At 36.9% G+C, this 20719-nt stretch overlaps 1 protein-coding gene across 3 annotated transcripts in view; it reads left to right on the top strand.

Moving 5' to 3' along the window:
- Positions 1 to 12986, top strand: part of STS (steroid sulfatase) — a 106845-nt gene extending 93859 nt beyond the window's left edge. For all 3 annotated transcript variants that reach the window (XM_027675123.1, XM_027675124.1, XM_027675126.1), the window contains one exon: positions 10832 to 12986. In XM_027675123.1, coding sequence (XP_027530924.1) covers positions 10832 to 11214 — 383 coding nt within the window. In that variant the 3' untranslated portion in view covers positions 11215 to 12986. The remainder of the gene's footprint in view (positions 1 to 10831) is intronic.
- The last annotated feature ends 7733 nt before the right edge of the window (positions 12987 to 20719 follow it).

Below are 20719 nucleotides of genomic sequence, written 5' to 3' on the forward strand. Positions count from 1 at the left end.
AAATCAATCCTTTATGGTATATCCATTAGTATCAGTGTAGCAAAGAAATAAACAGTTTTTATTAACAGTTTTATTAAGCAATAGAACAGATTGCCAAATAAATAATTTATTCTTTTTTTTCCTCAAATAGTTTGAAGTAGGAGATTTGATGGAAGTTGACGAGCATGTGTAGATCCTTGCTTAAACTGTTAGTTGAGCACACAGCAGCTTCAGTCATAGAATGATTGTACATCGCTAAATTTAAGCATGAGGTTATTATTTGTATTCTTAATCTAAGGTAGAAATACTTTGTTGAACTGAAGGCAAACAAGATTAAATCATCAGTAAATTCACAGAGATTTTAACATTCACTTCAGTGCACCACAACTCTACAAAAGGTGTAGAAATGGAATTTTGAGCTAACAATGCAACAGGTAATTGAGGGATGGGACGAACCAGATGAACTCTGAGACAATCATGTGCACCAAAATCTTTATTTAAACTCCAGAAAAAGTTTGTGAAGGATTTGTATTTGAAAAAGTTAGTAGATAAAACACTAAGTGAAAGGAGTGTGCCAATAAAATGTCTTTGTCTTCCGCAATAAAGGAAATGAATGATAGTGGCACAAAAGTTACAATAGAAGACACCATGCATCAAGAGAGGTCTTTAAAAAATACATTGTAAGGAACAATTGTGCAGTGGCAGGGGGATGAATTAGATGACAAAAAGAAAATTCACTTGAAATACCTGAAATGAGATTTTGTTCTTTTTTGCTACAACTGGAACACAGCAAACTGTACATTTATATGAACAAGATACCAGCATCACGTAAGCAGAGTTGGTGCAGATGTACTGTAGCTAGTGACTGTATTTCAAAGGTCACTGAATGATCATTAGGGATTAGAAGACTCATTAAGAAAAGTATGCAGAAGTAACATACGTGAAAAAGGAAGGGAAACCTCACTGTATTTTCTGGCCATGTCAGTGAAATATGTGGGTTTTACATGTACTTGAGAGGAGGAAATTTTTAACACCCTGTATATGAACACTGTGGTATCTTTCATAAGCAGCAGCAACTTGCAGATAGATATTTGACCTTAAAAAACAAAATTGGAAGTAGAATGGAGAATACTGGAGAGACAAGAAGTTCAGCTTTCTAACTTTGGGTGACACTTCTTTGTAAAAGTGACTCAAACAGAACTGTAAGTGACCCCAGCACTGCCAGTGCCTTTATTGGCAGAGCAATGTTTTCCAGCACCTGAGCAGAATGAGCAGAGCTGGGTGCTGGTACCAGGGTCCACAATAGTTGCAGTGTAGGCGAAGTGGTGAGTCAGGTTCAAGGTCTACCCAGGGAGTACGGTCAGGACCAGGAGGAGATGAGAGCAAAGAGGGAGCAGGAAGACGGGCTGTAGCCTAGGGCCATCCACAGAACAGGGCTGGTAACTGGCACTTCTGCTGCACCACCCAGGCAGGGTCTGATGGCTTCAGGCTGAGCTGAAATTGGAATCCTGGTCTATGGGCAGGATGCATGGAGGAAGGTTCACCCAAGGGCTAGGCAGGGCCAATGAGGCTTTTTGGTGCCCTCAAGACTCTTGACATCCTGGATTTTTAGAAAACTCTGAGGATGGTGATGGCAACACCTACATGTCTACAGGTTAAATGCCTACAGCTGAGCTAACCTGAACTAATCGCTCTCATCACAAGAGAAATAAGCAGAACTCTTCTCACCCTAAACACCTCTAGCAAAGTTAAGAAGCAGATAAGTATAGGCTGGTAACTAACTTACATAAAGACCTGCCTGTACAGTGATCCAAAATTAGGTGAGGTGACCAGATTGTCAGATTGCATACTAAGTAACAGCACAGTGATGAGCAATAAATCCTGCTTAGTACCATGCATTTAAAATTAGAGATGCCTTGCCACTTTTTTCAAAGTTTGAAAAATAGTATTATTGTGCTAGGCGTCAGGAAAGACACTATTGGAGTCTTTTGAAGTTGACTGGGAATTTTAGGCTCATGTAGTTTATTTAGTGTCTTCTTTTAAATGAAGAGAGGTTCCAAAAAGAGCCTCTACAAATATAGACAAATAAGATAGCCATTAGAATGTGTAATAAAATACAAGGAGTGAATTGGTTTTGTAGCACAGAGCAGCATTTTATCCATGCCTCAGTGTCATGAAACAACTGACAAGAACGGCCAGAAAAGAAAAATATTGAAATGTAGGTCCTGATTTGAGTTGCACTGTCATAAATATCTTTCAAATCTAATTAAGAAAGTGCCACTTCCTTTGCTTGTTCAATTTTACTTTTAACACAAGACTAAAACAGTCATTTACCTTGTCCATTGGCTATCAGCTCTCTGAGAATCTTTTTATTCTTTCTTACAGGTGATGTTTGTGATAGGGCAGGTCTTAATGTGGAGGCATAGATGTCCCTCCACAAAATCACTTAACTTCATTAAGTCTCATTAAACCTTATTCCTTGTCATTGGCTTTTGTCTTAATGGCAACACACATTCACAAAGTAACCTACCAAAGAAATGGCACAAAAACTTGTAGCAATAAGTAACAAGTTTCCATAAATACATAGACATATTTTTTACTGATATTTAGACTTTTGCATGTTATAAGTTTACAGCAGTTTTTTCTTGAGATTTTCTCGAGATTTCCTCAACAGTAGAAGACAAATGCTGCACTCCACTTTTCTGTATTTGAGGGTAACCCTGTGTGAAAAACACTGAAATGTTGGCCTGATATGGATTCGTGTCAGTTCCTTACTGAAAGACTTAGAGAGCTTCAGGTATCTAATTCACAGTATGTAGGTCACAGAAGAAAATTCATTTTCCTTTCAGTAATAACTCATGAGTCTTCAGGTTACTTAGAACACATTTTTGTTGTACAGAGAGCAGCCCTTTCTCCCCTCTGAACTATGTCCTTTTACCATATTTTCATCCTTTTCCCATCTTTTAATTCCCCTTTCTTTCCATATTTCTGAGCTTCCAATCTCACTGATAGTGAATCTCCTTTTGACCCTCTTAATTGATCAAACCTTTGAGTGAATCTTTTCCTTTTGCAACTGCAGAAGCTGTAATAAACTCTGACCCTCATGAGGGTTTTCTGGTCATTTGCCTTTTGTTTTTCAGTCTCACAAGTTCCTTCACTTCCACTGTTCTCTCTAGAGAAGCCTCTCATTTTAGAAGTGTTTTTGGGTTTTGGGGTTTTTGGGGGGGGTTGTTTTTGGTTTTGGTTGGTTGTTTTTTTTTTTCCCGTTCCTGTTGTTGATTTTTTTTAAATCTTTATAGTTTCTTTCTTTACTCCTTGTTTTCTTCTTTGACAATATCAAGGAGAAATATCCTTTTGCACTGCCTGAAACATCTGAGTCACTTATTACTGTTTCTTGCTGAAGTCCATTACAACCTTTTCACCTACTAGATTACTGAAGATATTTTGTTTCCCCTCCTTCCTAACTTGCTTTATGAGCGTCATCTTCACTCTTTGTTTGCCCCCTTTGTTTTTTTATCTCTCTCTACCTTATCTTGTTTATTTCATGGAGGCACTACAATCAAGAAAAGCCTCCAAAAACCTCAAATTCTCTCCCAAATCCTCTGTTTGTGTTCAGTATTTCAACTGCAACAGCTGGAGGAAGCAGAAAAGCATCAGATGTCATTTACCTAAACTATCTCATTAAGTATTTTAATTTGCTATCTTGATCCTCATATCTGAGCAGCTGCAGCTGAATTTGGGTGACACAGAATGGACATATTATTTGGTGTGAAATAATGTAACTGATGAAGGAGAGAAGAGCATTTCTAGCATGAATAGACACCATGAAATGGTTTATGTAAAGCTCAAGAAAATTGACCTAATCATCTAATACACAGATCTGCTAACAATATTTTAGGTAGGAAAGTGTTCCCCTGACAAGCATGACAAATACTGTTACAGTATTTTCTTGCCTTTGCTCTGCTCTGTGTCAGTGGCAGCAGAGTTATTGTTAGGCTCAGGCAGAGCTATTTATACCTTGGGATTTGCAGTGTTCCCCTACCTACTCTGTGTGAGAGAGAGAGAAATAAAGGGAAGAAAAAGAAATAAATGCTATCCTTTAAAAAAATATTTGCCCTATTCCTAATCATAGTGAGAACAACAAACCAACTTACTATTGCAGTTGGTTAAGTGGAAATGGGGACCTTTTTTTTTAATTTCTGCCCTTTGTCTTATTTACCCTTCCCTTTCTCCTGGTTTAGACTGCAAATTAAGGGGCAGGAATGGCTGCAGCATGGAAGGTACAAGCCAAAACTCCTGTACACCAATCCAACGAACCATTCTTTATTTAAAAAAAAAAGAACAAAAAACCCCCAAACCAACAAAACCTAAAACCCCCCAACAAACCAAACCAAAAAAATCCAAAATTATTTTGTATTTATCAAATCACAGGCCTGAAGTAACCCATGAAAATGATGCTGATCTCCAAGTCCTATATAAGGAAATGTTAAAACATATTCATCTCATCTACAGCCCCAGGAGATCCTTCTCTGTTCTTGTTTATCGTAGGAAGGAGATTCTTGCAGGTTATAGCACTTCTAAAGGGTAAAGCCTGTTTTTCATTATACTGTACATATGCATTTTTAAACTGAAAATTAGGAGACAGACTCAAGGTTCTTTCCTTTTCCCATCACTTGTTATCATCTGGAGAATAGCTGAAGACCTCTGCATCCATTTTGTACCCCACCAAAACTAGAAAATATTCCCATTGCTTTCCTAAAACTCTTCAAATTCAAGCATTCTTCCTGACGAGAACTGTGAAATGAAGTTCGGATTTTGCATAGAGGGCCAAACTGGCAGACTGATGGATTTCTCTGAAATACCATAACCTTGAACAAGTCCATGTGAAACAGAAAATAGACTTCTAGAAATTTTCTTAGGAATAAATTTATATTATTTGTACCAGAGTGCCTGCTGATCATCTGTAAGAGAACACCATATTACTGGGAAATGTTTGTGTCCGTCAACTCAATTTTTTCACTCTGACGAAACCAACTGCTTTGTTATGTTGTCATCTATGCTTAACTGATTCAGTTTTAAAAATATTTTTCTAAAGATTTTTAGTAGCTTTATAAAAGTAAAGAAAAAATAAAACAATTCAACTAGCTAAGACACCTGTAAGGAAGAGTAATTCACCTTTTTCTTCAACTGTTCAAAGTAAAGCAAATGATTATTCAGTATTATTCAGCAGTGCACAAAATTTCAGGCGACTACATTTGCAACATTTCTATTTTTCACTTTTAAAGTCACTTTGAACAGTTATTTCTTTGTTTTTAGATGTACTTCTTGCAACTGAAAGGTTAGACATGCTAATAATTTTCAGATTAATGATTTTGAGTACTTCATTAGCATTATATGTGTCAAGGGTGGGGTTTTTTGACATCTAAAATTTGAAAAATTTGTGAGAAAATAATTTATGAAAAAATTCCTGGGGATTTTGGTTGACAAAAACCTGTCTGTGTAAAAATATTTGTGGAAGTTGCTTAGGACTTCCTTTGCATCTTTGTCCCATACATTTGCTCAGTATCAGGAAAATAGCTCTCTGAATCTTACAGATCTGTTCTTTTCACTCAGAATAATTGCATCCACTTTATGGAAGAGAGAAATGTTTGTCCTCAATTTATTTTCTGTTAATAAAATGCATTTTTGAAGGACAGAAAAAAAACCCAACAAAATACAAAACACAATTCTGAATAGGTTTCTCTTTGGATTTTGCCATCGTTTGAAAATGACCAGGTTTGTTTGTTTGTTTGTTTGTTGGGTTTTTATTATGCCAACATTATCCTCTGTCTTCAGCATGCCATTGGCTGCTGCCTGAATGAACTGAAAATTACATGGGCCACTCAGCAAGTAAATGTTCTTCAGACAAATCTTTAGCAAGTGTCCACAGATTCTTCCCTTTTGGGACAGATTCTTCCCTTTTCTTCAACAAGAAAATATTGCAAATGAATAGTCATTCTTTTTGAAGATGATGATGAAGAATTCAGGAATGTCAGCTGCTACAATTCATCAGATAATCTTGACTTTTGAACAGAATTCAGTGGAATTTTCTCATAGCACTTACTCTAGATAATGAGCTCAGTCATGAGATTTCTGTCTTCAGCAGTCTGAGCATGATTTCACTGTATTGTATTTTTCCTTCAGCAGTTGTTCAGTGCGATTATTAGATATTCACCAGTGTACATTCCTTTATATTTTAGTGGATCCTTAACACTTGGTTTCATCCTTAAGATTTTAAAATCACTGCTACTGTTGTTTTTTTCATGGTTTTCCCTGAAATACTGTATGTTCTGCACAGTTCTTTATCCAAGCCTCTTTTAGCAACAACTGATTCTCATAAACTAGCATTATGTCTTTGACTATCACTCAGTTATTCTCAACCTATGGTGGGACATAATTTGCTGTCTTTTGACTGTTTTAAAAATGTAACATCATAAGATCCCAGACACTTAAAACAGGTATAAAAAAAAAAGAACAAACAAATTTTCAGTGTAAGAACAATAAAATTACAAGTTTTTAAACTCAAATGGGATATTTTTATTAGCTGTTTGAGAAATGCACATTTTCTTTCCTAAATTTTTAAAGTATTGAAGATATATATATACATATATGCAATATATACTACATATAAGATTAGCAGAGAACCTAACAATGCTAAATGATTTTAAAGGTAAAGGAAGCAGGAAGAAAGGACTCCATCTAATAACAAGAGTTATCTGAAAAAAGTAATTTTCAAGTGAATTGCAGCTTTTATCTGCTACTGTGTAGAAATGTCGAGAAACGTGAATTAGAGCGTGGGAGCTGACAATGGCTACAGAACAGGATACTTGAGACACAGTAAAAGTCTGTGGGCAATTTATGTTGGTATGCTACACACAAATGGCTATCCTCAAAGCTGTCTGAATTCAAGGAGCGACTAGCTCCCCAATATACAGTGAAGAACAGACTTGTTTAACTTGTTCTTCTACAGAAAGAAGAAACAAAATAATATGAACAAAGGAGATAACAGTAGCAGCAAACCTATAAAGCTACTGCCATAGATTAAATTCAGTAAAAATGAGGTCCAGGCAATAATTCATCGATAGCTTCTATTCACTTCAGGAACTGCTTATCAGAAAACACTAGTTAGCCATCAGTGATGAAGAGCAGTGCTATTATAACAGAAATTATATCCCTATCCAGTTTGTCACTTCATCTTGAAAATATTAATATGTCTTACTGAGGAACTTTTGTTTAATCTCATGGCTGCTACCTGTCTGCTGGAGGTACTGTTGTCTGTCTGAGAGGATAATTAGATGGGTGAAGGACAATAAAACAGAAGAGGACTCTGTTAGGGAAATTGAACACTGAACAATTATGTTCCTAATAGATTTACTTGAACTAATGGCAACCTATTTTAATTTGAGACTACTTAGAAGTACAACTTCTGTAGTTTTTGTTTTTCTTAACATGTAAAGAAAAGATGTATTCTGAGAGTCAACTTATTGTACAATTCAGAGAACTGGACAATAGCAGGAAAAATGGACTAAAGGTATCAGTGAAGCATTGGGACAGGACCTTTAAGGTGCTGCAGGCTTAGAGCCTACCTGCTGTTTCAGAACGGACCTGATACACTTGGCTGTGGGGGAGCTCTGACAATTTTACTACTAACTTCACTGTGGAAGAGACATATAGTTATCTTTTTATATAAAGCAGGTTTACTATCCAGATGCTTTGCAGAACATAGGTACCGTTAATTACTGAGAGATTAATTTGATCCTTGTACTTAACCCTCTGACAAAATGAGATTTTATATCAGCTGAGAGAGACTGGGAGAGAGCTCTCTCTTTTTAATATCGCGCCTTATACAGTTCATCAGCTTTACAGATTAGAAATCTGACAGCTCTTAATGTCTCCTAGTATATTGCACTGGCTGCTCCACAGCCACAGCCACTGACAGATATGCTTTAGTTTTATAATGCTTAGGAAATAAGTGTTTAAAGTCTGCACTGCTGTTTCTCCAGCACCACATGAAGTTCCAGATCCTTACAGAAACACTGCTGCAGTGCAGCAGATAAACACTGCACAGTAACAGACTGTGCTCTCCCAGAGCTCAGTGTTTTGTATTGTATAATCATGACATCTATAGCTGCAAGCTGAGAAACTAGCATCAGCTCTCCAAAACACTAGCAATGTCATTCAGACATGATGTTTTGTCCCCACCCCACACTTCATTTTACAACATGCCGTGTACTCTCTATATAGCCAGACCTGAACAATTCTTTATTCTGTGGGTAAAAAAAAATCATGGTACAATGCCCTTATTTCTTTCTTTTCTCCGTTTCTTAACTTGTACCAACTTGCATTAATTCAGAATTCCCAACTTTATATTGCTATCTGTAAGCCTTTGAACAGACCTGGTGATACAATACCCAACACCAAGAAAAGGTGGCTGAAAATTTTCTTTTCAGTGTAATTCAGCACAAATGCAGTGACAACTTGACCACAAAGCTCTCATGTGCACGGACTTACTGGAATTTATTTTAGTTGGCATTTTAGTAGCTATGTAAATTTTTTCTGCTGTTCTTCTGTCTAGGTGTTATGGTGCCCTGAATCAAAATTCTCGTGTGACGAGTGTTGTGTGGTCTACAAAGGCACACAGTGCACTGATTAATCAAGCTCTTTGGTGTTTTATGTTTTTCACTGTCCATCTTAAACACTTCTAAGGAGCTTGAAGCAATGCTTAGTATAAAATTACATACCTTCCCAGAATGTAATTCTAAATCTGAGTAAATGAGAGGCGTATTTCTGGGAAATGTTCTGTGCATAAGTTCAAAGACATTTAAATGGCAGTGTTAGATTTTGTTTGTTTATTTTAATTCTGGGAAAACAACAAAAGATTCAAGTGTCAGACCAACCTTTCAAAATGTTACTGGAGGTAGATGAAGGAACGCTGTCTTGCCTTGCCATGTCTTATCTTACTTTGCCTTACTTTACCTTTCCCTTCCCTTTTCCCCAGTAAGACTGTGCCAATGCGACTGTCACAGCCAGAGCCTTTTAAAACCTGCCATGTCCTATTGTCTGTGCCAGCAAGTCACTCCCAGCCTTTAAAGCTCCTTCCCCTTTGCTGACTTCCAAGAAGCTTTCAGGGGGTTCTCCCAGTCTAATGTGTATAATAAGCATCACCTGTCTGACCCTGATTTAAGTGCAGGTGAAGTGAACTGGAAGTCTGCAGACTCTGTCATTGAATTGGTTCCTAAAGCTAAAATTTCTTACAATGTGAAAAATGCTGTGGGATAGAAGAAGCTGTAAAGAATCTTAAGGTCACCCACTGTCCTTTAAATTCATGCTATAGTATAGAACTGCAGCCTGTGACTCTTTAGTCTGCTGAAGCATTTCTTTCTTTAAACCTGTTTTTATTCTTTAAAAGTTGAGTGTCATGTAGTTACAGCATGGCATGTACCAGTTTATCTCTGCTCTTGCCACATTTTCTATGGCTTTCCCTTCTGTTGAACTAATGAATTGCTTAATAAATATTGACCACTGTAGTGCACATAAATCTGTGAAAGTATGTTACTAGATTAACAAGCTTTCTGTAATCTTAACAAAGTTCAACAAAATACCAAAGAGAGAATTTTCCCTCGGTATTAAAGTTCTGAAAAATGTAAATTACTGTTGACTATGTTTTTCCAATGTTTGTATAGTCTCAAGTGGACAGGTAATCTGATATCATAGACCTCATCTGTTTAGTATCCTAGTTCTATTAAGAATAAAATACAGATTTTTTAACTTTAATTAAATATTCTTTAGTCCATTTTTGGAGAGATATACTTCTTTGACTGCAGGAGGGATAATGTGATTCCGTAGAAGTACCTGTGTGTTCCTACCTTCCCTGTCTGTTCTGTAATACGTGAGAAAAAGAGTAGCCATTTTTTGCTTACAGCTTGCTTTTTAAGTATGTTCAGATTCTCCAGAGTACATCCTGTTTGAGAGTACTTCTTGAATGAACCCATTGATATTTGCGTATTCTTATTCCAAGAAATAACTAGGATTTTTTAACAGTGAAAATATGGACTGAAGTTACATTAGGGTGGACAGTTCAGTTTCTGTACAGAGAAAATTAAGCTGAAAAAGAATGACCAACCTGTACATGAAGAACTTTGGTTCCCATTTTACAAAACAGAATGTCACCTAAGAATTGCACTACTGTAACAGTTATTTATATTTGATAAAAATCATCTAGAGGTCTAAGACAGGAATTTGGCATCCATTATGCCTTTTCCTGTCATCCCATTTAATAAAATGAGAAACTCTATCTCCAGGTGTTTGCAATGAAAGCATGTGGCAGAGGGCAATGGGTTAATACAAGAAAGGAAGAGAGAAAAAGGTAACAGTGAAATTATTTTGATTAGCAGAATGAGAAGCAGACATCGCCCAGCAGTAGGTAGGTGTGGTCAAGGGGCAAAGATACACTTTAATAAGCCTTAAAGAAGACTTAGTAAATATTTATGCAAATCTTCTTAGCACTGTTTATGTACAAACAAACAGTTCCTTTAAGTTTTCTATGATTTAGTTAATCAGAATTCTTCCAAAGGAATGAAATTATCATAATTATTTCATGAATATATGTAGTATGAAAATAACCTTTTTTTTCTTTTTTTTTTTTTTTGCTCGATTTGGTTTTACTCTTTCAGTATACTGCAGTTTCTGCACAGTGTCTTTATTGTCTTTATACCAAAAGACTGATTTCCTGGTGTAAATTAGAGTTTCCTAAGACTAGGGGATTTTCATTTTGTCATTTTATCACCAGCTGTTTTGTGTCTGTAAATTGCAGATGAATCTGTCTGGAAAGTCTTCTTCTTCACTCCAAACTTCAGTCCTGAGGACTCCAATGGTTGCTATGACTCTCATGTTTGCTTCTGCCATGGAGGATTCATTACACAACATGATCCCCCACTGCTCTTCGATCTGTCCAGAGACCCTGAAGAGAAAGTTCCACTGAATCCAGAAACTGAGAGCCGTTTCTATGAAATCCTCAGGGTCATTCACCAAGCAGTAGACAATCACACCAGATCCTTACAGGCTGTTCCTAACCAGCTGTCATGGGACAACCTTCTCTGGAAGCCATGGCTCCAGCTCTGCTGCTCATCTCTCTTTCAGTCTTGCTATTGTGACCATGACTCTGAAGGGAGTCCACTGGAAGTGCATTCAGGATAAACAAGCTGCAATTCGCTGTCAGAAACTGGAAGAGGAGAGTGTGGGTATTTGACTTGAACCACCATGGTACTAGCCTTCCAAAGATTTTGTTGTATCAAATGAGGACCTGTCTTCAAAAACGCATTGCAGTAGAAGAAAATTTCAGTCAAGAAAATGTGCCAAGGGAGGACGAGACACTGCTTTCCTGCCTTATCATACAGCATGAAAAACATGTTCCATCCTCATCTACAAATGAGTAGACTGTAGGCGTTTTCTATGTGAGATAATTTTCTAGACCTTCAACTTCAGCTTTTTTCTTACACAGCAAAGAATTTACCTGTGGTTTCTGTCAATCACAACTACTAAATGCACACTTTCCTGTTCTTTTTGCTAAGTGTTATCCACCATTAGTAGGGCATAGCACTGAGTAGTTAAAAAGAGAGAGATAATAGTGGAGAGGTCCACCTGTGACTGTCATTTGGTAACTGATAGATAGGTTAAGAGCAGACTTACAACATCATCTGTATCAACAAGCATCACAGATATGAAAAAATTAACAGACTACAAACAGTCTAACTTTGTATGTGCCATAAAAATGTACAGAGCTATGTAGTGGAAGTCATTGTGTCCATATTAAAATGATGCTCCCCAGCATCCCTACTGTCCTATTGCATGTCAGCAACTTTTGTTTCAAAAGGATACTAGTTCATCAGTTGTGCACTTGAGTGTGTACCATAAGTCTCCATCCATATATATATATATATATATATATACATATATATATGTGCAAGCCAAATTGATAACCCACAAATCCTTCAATCCCTGATACAGACACACCTTTATGGTCATAGCCCAATTGATAAAATAAAAGGTTTGGTCCATACTTGATATTTGAGTTTGAAATACACGATCCTACAAATATATATTTCACTATCTATTTACCATACCTATTCTTCCATTGATGAATGTAATCACAAATAAATAAAATTTGGTCTTCCTTTAAATATCTTTGCCATCTTTTAAGATTTCTGAATAGGATCTATCATTTTCTGAAAATAAACTTGGGCTTCAGTACTTAAAACCAAATATAACAGTTTCTGAGTTCTTAGCAAGGCCTTGGGAAACCTACTGTTCTCCAGGACTAATTTCTGTGTCCATTTTTATCTGAATCTTATTCAGGCACATTTTGTTTCCACTCCACAGGCAGACAAACTGTTTTCTTTGGAAGATTGTAGATGAAGAGAACATATCAGCAAAATACTGAAATGATTTGATGCCTGATAATAGAAGGAATAGAATGGAATAGAAGGAATTCTCCTTATCAGAAAGAAACAGTTAATTCCCACATTACAATGTATTAAAACCTGTTTGGTGCAAAAGTGATCTGTGTTGATAGTAATGCAATAGCTTCAGTCAGGCAACGTTAAGGTTGTGACCTGGTTCTTGTGAGCTATTGAAGCCTGTCCTGTAAAATATATTGTGATATATGGTGTATTTCTCTGTCTGTAAAACCTAGGCTTTATTTGATTTTTCTGCTGCAGTTTCATTCCAAATTTCATTCTCCACAATATCCAGATGCCTGTCCTGGGAAATGTACTTTTCCTTGAAGTCCTATTTTTGATGTTCCACCCTGTGTTTATGATGGTAAATATGTCCTCTGCAAGCTCTTTGTAGGTGACCAAGTCCCATGTGTGCTGATAAAGTTAGTCTGTTCAGATATTTCCCTGATAACCACTCGGGACCATTTACATTGCATCAGGAAAGCTGTAGATTGGCATTCATATGGTATAATTTCCTCTGTGCTTTATTTAATTACTGAATGTATTACATAATCTTAGGAAGAAAGATCCCTCCCGTTTGAATACAACTATTATTCAGCAGTGATAGTGGCTGCCTCTAGACATAATGGCAGGATCCATACATCCCAAATTTATGGTACTCACCATGTGGCCGTAGAACCCCTTGGGGCATGGTGCTGGTGCCACTGTGCCTCCCCCCGCAGTAGGTGAGCAGCCCAGGCTGCGGCTGGGGTGCCGGAGCACTGTGGCATGGAGGGATGCTCTTTCCAACTCCTGCAGCTCTGCCACAGCTTACACAAAAACTTTTCAAGCAAGTATTCCTGCTGAAGCATATGGGAAAAAATATGTAGTGTGTTAGCATACAGTGCTAAATCAGACAAGGTGTTTGGTGTCATTGGATCTATTTTGTTCCCACAGTTTCTGGGCTGTGACCTTAACTGTTATCTCAATTTATACTGTCAAGGACCTCCACATCTACTTCTTTTCATCAGGATGGTGCTGTGTTGCTGTTATTTCTTTTATTTTCTTTCTGCAGATGCAAGAATTGTTTGTTCTGTTAGGCACAACAGTTGTTCTGTGCTGCCTGACTGAAGTCCAAAATGGTAATTTTTCTACTGCTCTGGTTTATTCTTGCCTGAATATGACTTTTCTTTCATACCCTCCTTGGCTTTTGGTGTCATCTTTGTAATCTCCTTTCTTTAAACGTCCACATCCCTCAAATATTTTCCATCTATTTCTTTGCCACTCAGTCCATCTGTTTGCTTGTCATATTGATTGTAATGGTTATTTTACCCTAAACAAGCAGAAAATGAAAAGTGGTCTTTGTCAAAAGATTCGACTGCTAGGGCTCCTTGACTCTGCTAACCTCCTGCTTATTTAAAGTTTAGCAAGGATTAACTTCATATTATGAAATGTAAGAAATTCAAACACAGCCAAGACACCATGAATAGTAAAAGCGCTTTTTTTTTTTGTTGCAAAAACTTCATATTTTCCAAAACATAATTTAGTCTGACATTTAATACTTTGACTTAAGCGGTAAAATCTGAAATCCATTTTTAAAATTGTTCCTTCAGGAAAGATTCTATTAGAATAGGGCAGTATTTTTCATACTGCATGTTAATGCTATTTTGTTTAATGCCTAACATAAACCTTCCCTGTATTGCAAATGTATTATACCTTTCAGTACTGTACTTTCTGTTCTAGTGATGGCATGTCAGATCATGATAATTAAAGTAGTCTTGTTTATTTGCAATATAAAATGTGAAGGACAGTATACCATTTGTGTAATGGCACTACCTGAGCTTACAAGGAAAAGTTTTGTTTTTCGCAACAGGTTATTACAGAATCACAGAATCAGAGAATATAGCAATTTAGAAGGGACCCATAATGATCATTGAGTCCAGCTCCTGGCCCTGCACAGGACCATCCCCAGGAGTCACACCATGTCCCTGAGAGTATTATCCAAACACTTCTTGAACTCTATCAGGCTTGGTGCTGTGACCACTTCCTTGTGGAGCCTGTTCCAGTGCCTAGTGACTCTCTGGATGAAGAATCTTTTTCTAATATCCAACATAAACCTCCCCTGACACAACTTCAGGCCTTCCCTCGGGTTCTATCACTGGTCACCACAGAGAAGAGATCAGTGCTTGCCCCTCCTCTTCCCTTCATGAGGAATTTGTAGACTGTGACGAGGTCTCCCCTCAGTCTCTTCTCCTCCAGGCTTTTTTTTTTTTTTTTTAATGGAGTATACATAATTCACAATTTATTAACAAAGAAGGCTCAAGGAGAATGTACTGCTCTGGTACTTTGAGACTAACTTTCAATCTATCATTTAATGAACATCAGTATTGTACCATAGTGCTTGTTTGTAGGCTGTGTCAGTTTAAACTGGGAGTTAAGCTTCAGAGAAAAGCATATTCCTCTGTAATATTGTTTTACAGTATCACATCCTGGTTTGTCACAGAGTCCCTGTATGGCACAGAGCAAGTCATTTAATTCTGTTTTTCAGTTCCTCCACTGTGCCCAAAGAAGGATAACTATTTCTCTAACTGTTGGGACTACTGAAGGTGCACTTTCCAATCAATAAGGCACCTTCTCTACAGAAGGTACAATTTAAATGCTGGAAAACTATGATGTAGAAGATTCCCCTTTACGAGGAGGTATTCAATATCCTTAACTTGAGGACTGCAGATGAGTTCTGTGTGTACTGTTTAGCACATGTGGGATCAGGGTCTGGAGGAGAGAGAATAGATGGCTAAAAAAGATACACTCTGGGGATTCAGAAAAAGTTATGTCACATTTTTCTAATTATATTTATTCTCTTTTTAGAAGTCACAGGTGACTATGTGGAATAATAAATAATGTTTCCCCCTCAGGGACTGGAAGTTGCAGATTCTAGGCTCTTAAAAATAGAGATGTCCTGACTTGCCTCAAATTACTGTCAGAAAAAGAAAAAATAAAAAAAGAAAAAGGAAATAGAAGCCTTCGGAGATAGGTTTCAGCTCACTGAAATCCAACTGAAAGTTTGCAGAGAACTAGGTGAATATGGTCTGTATCCTTCACAGCTCAGTGAGAATCATCACTTGCCAGCAATGGTTTCTTTCACATTGTAGTAATGTGAGATCTGGGTGTTCAGATATGTGAACAATGTAAAAATTTCACATAAGATATCACCTGATATAGAAACAAATGGAAAAAGAAAGAAACCGAGTGTAAGCATAGCTACAAACATTCTATGTTCCAATAGATGGAACGATGTTTTAATATATGTTTAATTATTTAATATATGTTTATGCACAATATTTTTGACTTATATTAGGACATAATAGTTCTATGCCTGAGACAGACCTTTTCATCTTCTCTGTCATTTCGCTTTCCTCTGACATTGCCTGTACAGCATTGGAAATACACTCTGAGGAGCAAGAAGCATCCAACCTGCCCTTGTACACTACAAGCAGCGTGGGCAGGAGGAAATACAGAGTAGGCAAAACTCTGCAAAACTCTGGGAACTACCAGGAAGCAAACGGTGTCTGGAGATTATCTCCAGCCTCAGGACAGAGGCTTGCAAATTGCTGGTTTCTCTGGGTCTGTCAGGGACTGCAGGTGACTGCAGGAGGAATGAGGTGGCATCTCTGGGCAACTGGACTGCAATGTGTTCTGCAGCAGTATCCTTCAGTGTCAGGCTGTCATGTGGAAATTAGCTGGGAGCCCACAGGATGCAGGACCCCTTGCCTCTGAATAAATACACCAAGCAGGCTGCTCCTGAATCATCATACAGATGACAGATCTTAGTCTGACGCTCTGGCTCTAAGACAGCAGCAGTCTTACATTTTGTTCCCTGGAAAACAAGAAGACCTGAACCAGGCTCTGGGGACTCCCAGTTTGCAGGACACTAAAACACCTGGAAACACCCTGGCAGATCATATGGCATTTCCAAAACATTTTGCTGTTCTTGGTAGCTTTTATTTACATCAAAAACAATAAGAATCTGTCTAAAACTTCACCTTTGTTGTACAACAAACAAAGGATATTGCAAATTTTTTCTTAAGACCCCCAACAATAGCTTTAACCTGCCAGTTTGATACTGAGAACAATGAGTTTGTGCCAACAAAAGGTGCAGGAACTGAAGGTTTCTTATGCATATGGAAAAATGCTGAATTCCAGACTCCCACTATAACTTGCGCTATTCTGATTGGTAAGATAAAGACTGGCTTGATTATCTGCATGTCTCTAATTGTACTGTCAAAGTTATGAAACATTGCAGAATTTGGGGGATGTGGATTCTAGGCTTTGCAATGCTTATGCAGCATCTCCTGAATATCTAAAAAACATTCCTGTTAAAGAATAGATCATGCTAGGTTCTCTGTGTAGATTGATGTTAGTCTTATCTATAAAAGAATGGTGTTGCAGGTACTTCCTTGGAAAATAAAGCTATATATGAAGATAACAGATTCAGCATGTGTGGTCAGCTCAGTTATATAAAAACCCTCCAGCATCATTTATTCTACAGTTATCCAATAATAAAACCTTTTTATGCAGATAATATTTTATTGTACCTGATTTATGTGAAAAATTCTGTGAAGTAGTTTAAATTATAAGGCAGAGCTCTTCATTTTTGCACTTATTTTAAGAGAAATTGATATGAAGTTGCTTTGGGTAGCAATATTTATTACAAAAGATTAGATACAAAGCATCTCAAAAGCCTTATGGACTGAAGTTGGGCTGCAAGAGAATAACTTTGGTTTATTTTGGTCTTCATTGCTCATAAATGAAAAAACAAGTTATGAAGAAAAAACTCCAACTTTAAGAATAGTTTGCCTGGGCTTTTAGCGATAAAAAGAATACTAGAAGTTTATACCATGCATGAGAATTTCTTTCATTTTTTTCCTTATTGTTATCTTTTATGCTAAAACTCCTCCTGCCAAACAAACAAAATATTCAGGTTTAGAAAAACGTGCTGATTGGTTTGTAATTGTCAACCTTGCATTGTCTTATGTAATGCATTGGGAAGCTACTGATTAATGCCACTGTCCTGATAACTGTTTAAACTTCAGGGAGTACATTAGAATAGGAATTTTAGATCCTAACTCTTCCCTGTCTGATACATATGAAAAACACAATCATCCAGTGACATGTCATCACTCACTAAGCTTTTAAGCTTTTAAAAAGCATATTTTTCTGCAAAAAGACCTGCTTCATACACCATCCTTCTCCCCTATGATACTTACCAAAAATAAAGGGAAATCCTCTCTAAGATTTGTGCTATTGAATCACAACCCTGTGATTATCTTTCAACAAAATTCAGTCACGAGAGGCCAACACTAGCAGCTAGACATTCTGCCTTTTCTGGATTAATGAGAATGAGGAAAGTCTTTTGCTAGAGCTCAAGCAGCTGCATTAATGTATACTAAAGGAGTGCTGCAGACACTTGGTTTTGTCCATCAGTTTCTAAGCACTCAGTACCAGTGTAGAGAGTTGCCATCTTTGCCACATTTGAAACCTATGCTTGCTTTCAGCTGTCTCCTGTGTTTTTCCCTTTGTTCTCCAGACCCATTATGGGGAATGTAGTTTCACTTTAAAAATGTGGCTTGGCCTAAGCCAAGGCTTACCTAAGATTGTTTTATGAAAATATAAACCCTTTCTTTGCATGAAATCCATCAACGCTCTAAGAGAAGCTCTGGCTTAAACTAATTGATTCTCAGGATACTGAACCTTCAGCTTTCTTGAGATGATCATGTGTAGTTACACTAGACTGACAAAGCCAAAGGAATACATAATCAGGAAAGAGGCAGAATAAGGAAACCTTTTAGGGGACATAGGGTATATTTACAGACTGGAGCTTTGAGCATGCTTTCCATCTTCTGACACTGGCTATGAGCCCCAGCCAAAATCTCATTCCATATTGTCTGGCCTTGCTCTGCTAGGGAAGAAGGTACAGAGTCAGTGGATCAAATTGACATTGTCAACCTCACATGATGCCTAATTTAAAATTTATTGTTTTTTGTAGAAGACTGTAATACAAAAAATTGTAAAATTCATCAGAGCATACCTCTACAAGTGAATTTAGAGGAGTCAAGAATGTTATCAAGAGGTTGAGAGAAGAAATCAAGATCTAGGAAAGAATACAGACTGGGAATGAAAAAAATAACTCTTCATCTTCTGATTGAAACTGTGACAGTGAGTAGTAAACAATTTTAAATCCAGAGAACTAAGAAGAGGATAATATTCCCTAGCGGTAAGGACAGTCAACTGGGCTGTGATGACAGCTTTGCTATGAAACTTCAAGACTGATTAAGTGTTTTGAATCATATGAGGCAACAGATTGCCTCTGGAGCAGAGAGGGACATACCTTATGGCTATGAAGTCACTTTCTGTCGCCATTACTTGCTACCTGACCCCATGAGTCTGGGAAAGCTTGTACAGAAAGGGCAGAAAGTGCAGTGCATTTCTCCATGCCCCACCCTCTTTTCACACACAGCCAGCTGCTTAGGGATGCTGTGTTTTAACTGCATATCCCATCTAGAAAAATGTCAAGGAGGGAAAGCTTTAAAGAAATATCTTCTTTGATCCCAGCATTCGAAAGAATACTGTACTTGTGCAGAAATAACCTCATTGTTGCGCTGCCAGTAGTGCTCTGAAAGTAGGATCAAAGTCCTTAGATGTCATAGGGAGGATGTGTTCTCTGGGTACAGAAGAATTTATAACACTATAGGTAGAAATGTAGTTTTAGGTCTGAGATTTATTTTATTTGAGTTAAATGAGGAAGATATCTAGAGCTGAATTTGACTCCATTTCCACCTAGGGCTGAGTAAAACAAGATGGGTCTAGCCTAACTTGTATGACTGTGTGAAAATTATATTAGTTTGCCTAATAATGTTCTCTTTATTTCTTTTTCATAGATAAAAGAAAAAAAGACACAGGATACAGTTAAAACAGCATAAAATCTCAAGACATCTCTTTTTAGGGAGTGGAATATTACTTCTTTCTCCTGGAATCTTTAAAGCTTTTTTAAATAGTGAGGCATATATGAAATTTAAATACTTTAAACAGTACCCAAATGCAGATTTTCATAATCAGTTTTGCAATTAAATGCCTAATTTTCACTTAAAGCACTTTTTTTAAGAGTAAACTTCTTTGTTTGCCTGGGGTTTTTTGGATTTTTTTGCACTGACCTTCAATTCTTTTTGTCTCTCCCATGCTCTGCAAGAAAGCAAAGAAATATCTTATTGGAAGTAGTTAAAAGTGTCATCTTTAGAGGGGTCAAGCAATTTGTTTTTAAGATCATATTAAATTTTTTTTATCCCACGTTTTAATTATTTTACTATGGTGAGATATTTCAATTAGAATAGAGTTTTGCCAACAGTAAATAAGGATCTTTTCAATTTACATTTTTCTTTTAACATCAATTATGATTGTATTGAAAGGACTTGACTCAAAGAATACTGCTGAACTTCTGGAAAAAAGTCATGGCATTTAATATACAACTTTCAATCTCTACTATAGTGAATGTTTAAGTCTTAAAACATTTGCATTGTTACATGCAAATGATACGTTTCCCATCTTCTTGTATCTTCAGAAATATTTTGTAGCTGAACAAACATATAAACTGCACTGAATTATGCATGAAAAAATATTTTAGGGCTCCATCTGCTAAGCATTTTTTTCAGTTTGTTTCTTAAGTTAAAAATGTTTATGCTGCATTATATTAGGGATGAAACTAGTTGCAGCACCTTAATGGATTTCATTTCCTAATATACTGTATTATCACACAACTAAGCACATATCTAGTAAAAACACAAGCAGAAAGATCCTAGTTCAGCTGGACATTTAAGCACAGGCTTGCAATTTAGCTGTCTTCAACATTCCACTGTGTTCAGGAACTTTGCTGAATGAGACCCTTCAGCAAGAGAAGACACACAGATTAAGTCATGTATAATGTTTTACTCTTATTATCAATATGTGTAATTTACTCTAAACAAAAAATATTTTGCATATTTTAAAGGCCAGTTGTTTCCAACCTTTCCCATTCCATAATTTTAGGCTATGTGCATCAGATATTTGTAAGCTTGTCTCCAGCCTTGCTTTCTGTTGAAAATGCAATGCAAGTTAACATTTTTTTTCTGAGCTCAACAGCCAACTACTTCTGTTACTAGGATACTGTTTACCATAAAGATCATTATGTAGAATGTAGTGGCTAAAAAAGATAACAAAAAATAACAGAACAATTA

This window comes from Neopelma chrysocephalum, unplaced genomic scaffold (assembly GCF_003984885.1).
Source record: "Neopelma chrysocephalum unplaced genomic scaffold, ASM398488v2 Primary Assembly neopelma1_25, whole genome shotgun sequence".
Classification (NCBI taxonomy): domain Eukaryota; kingdom Metazoa; phylum Chordata; class Aves; order Passeriformes; family Pipridae; genus Neopelma; species Neopelma chrysocephalum.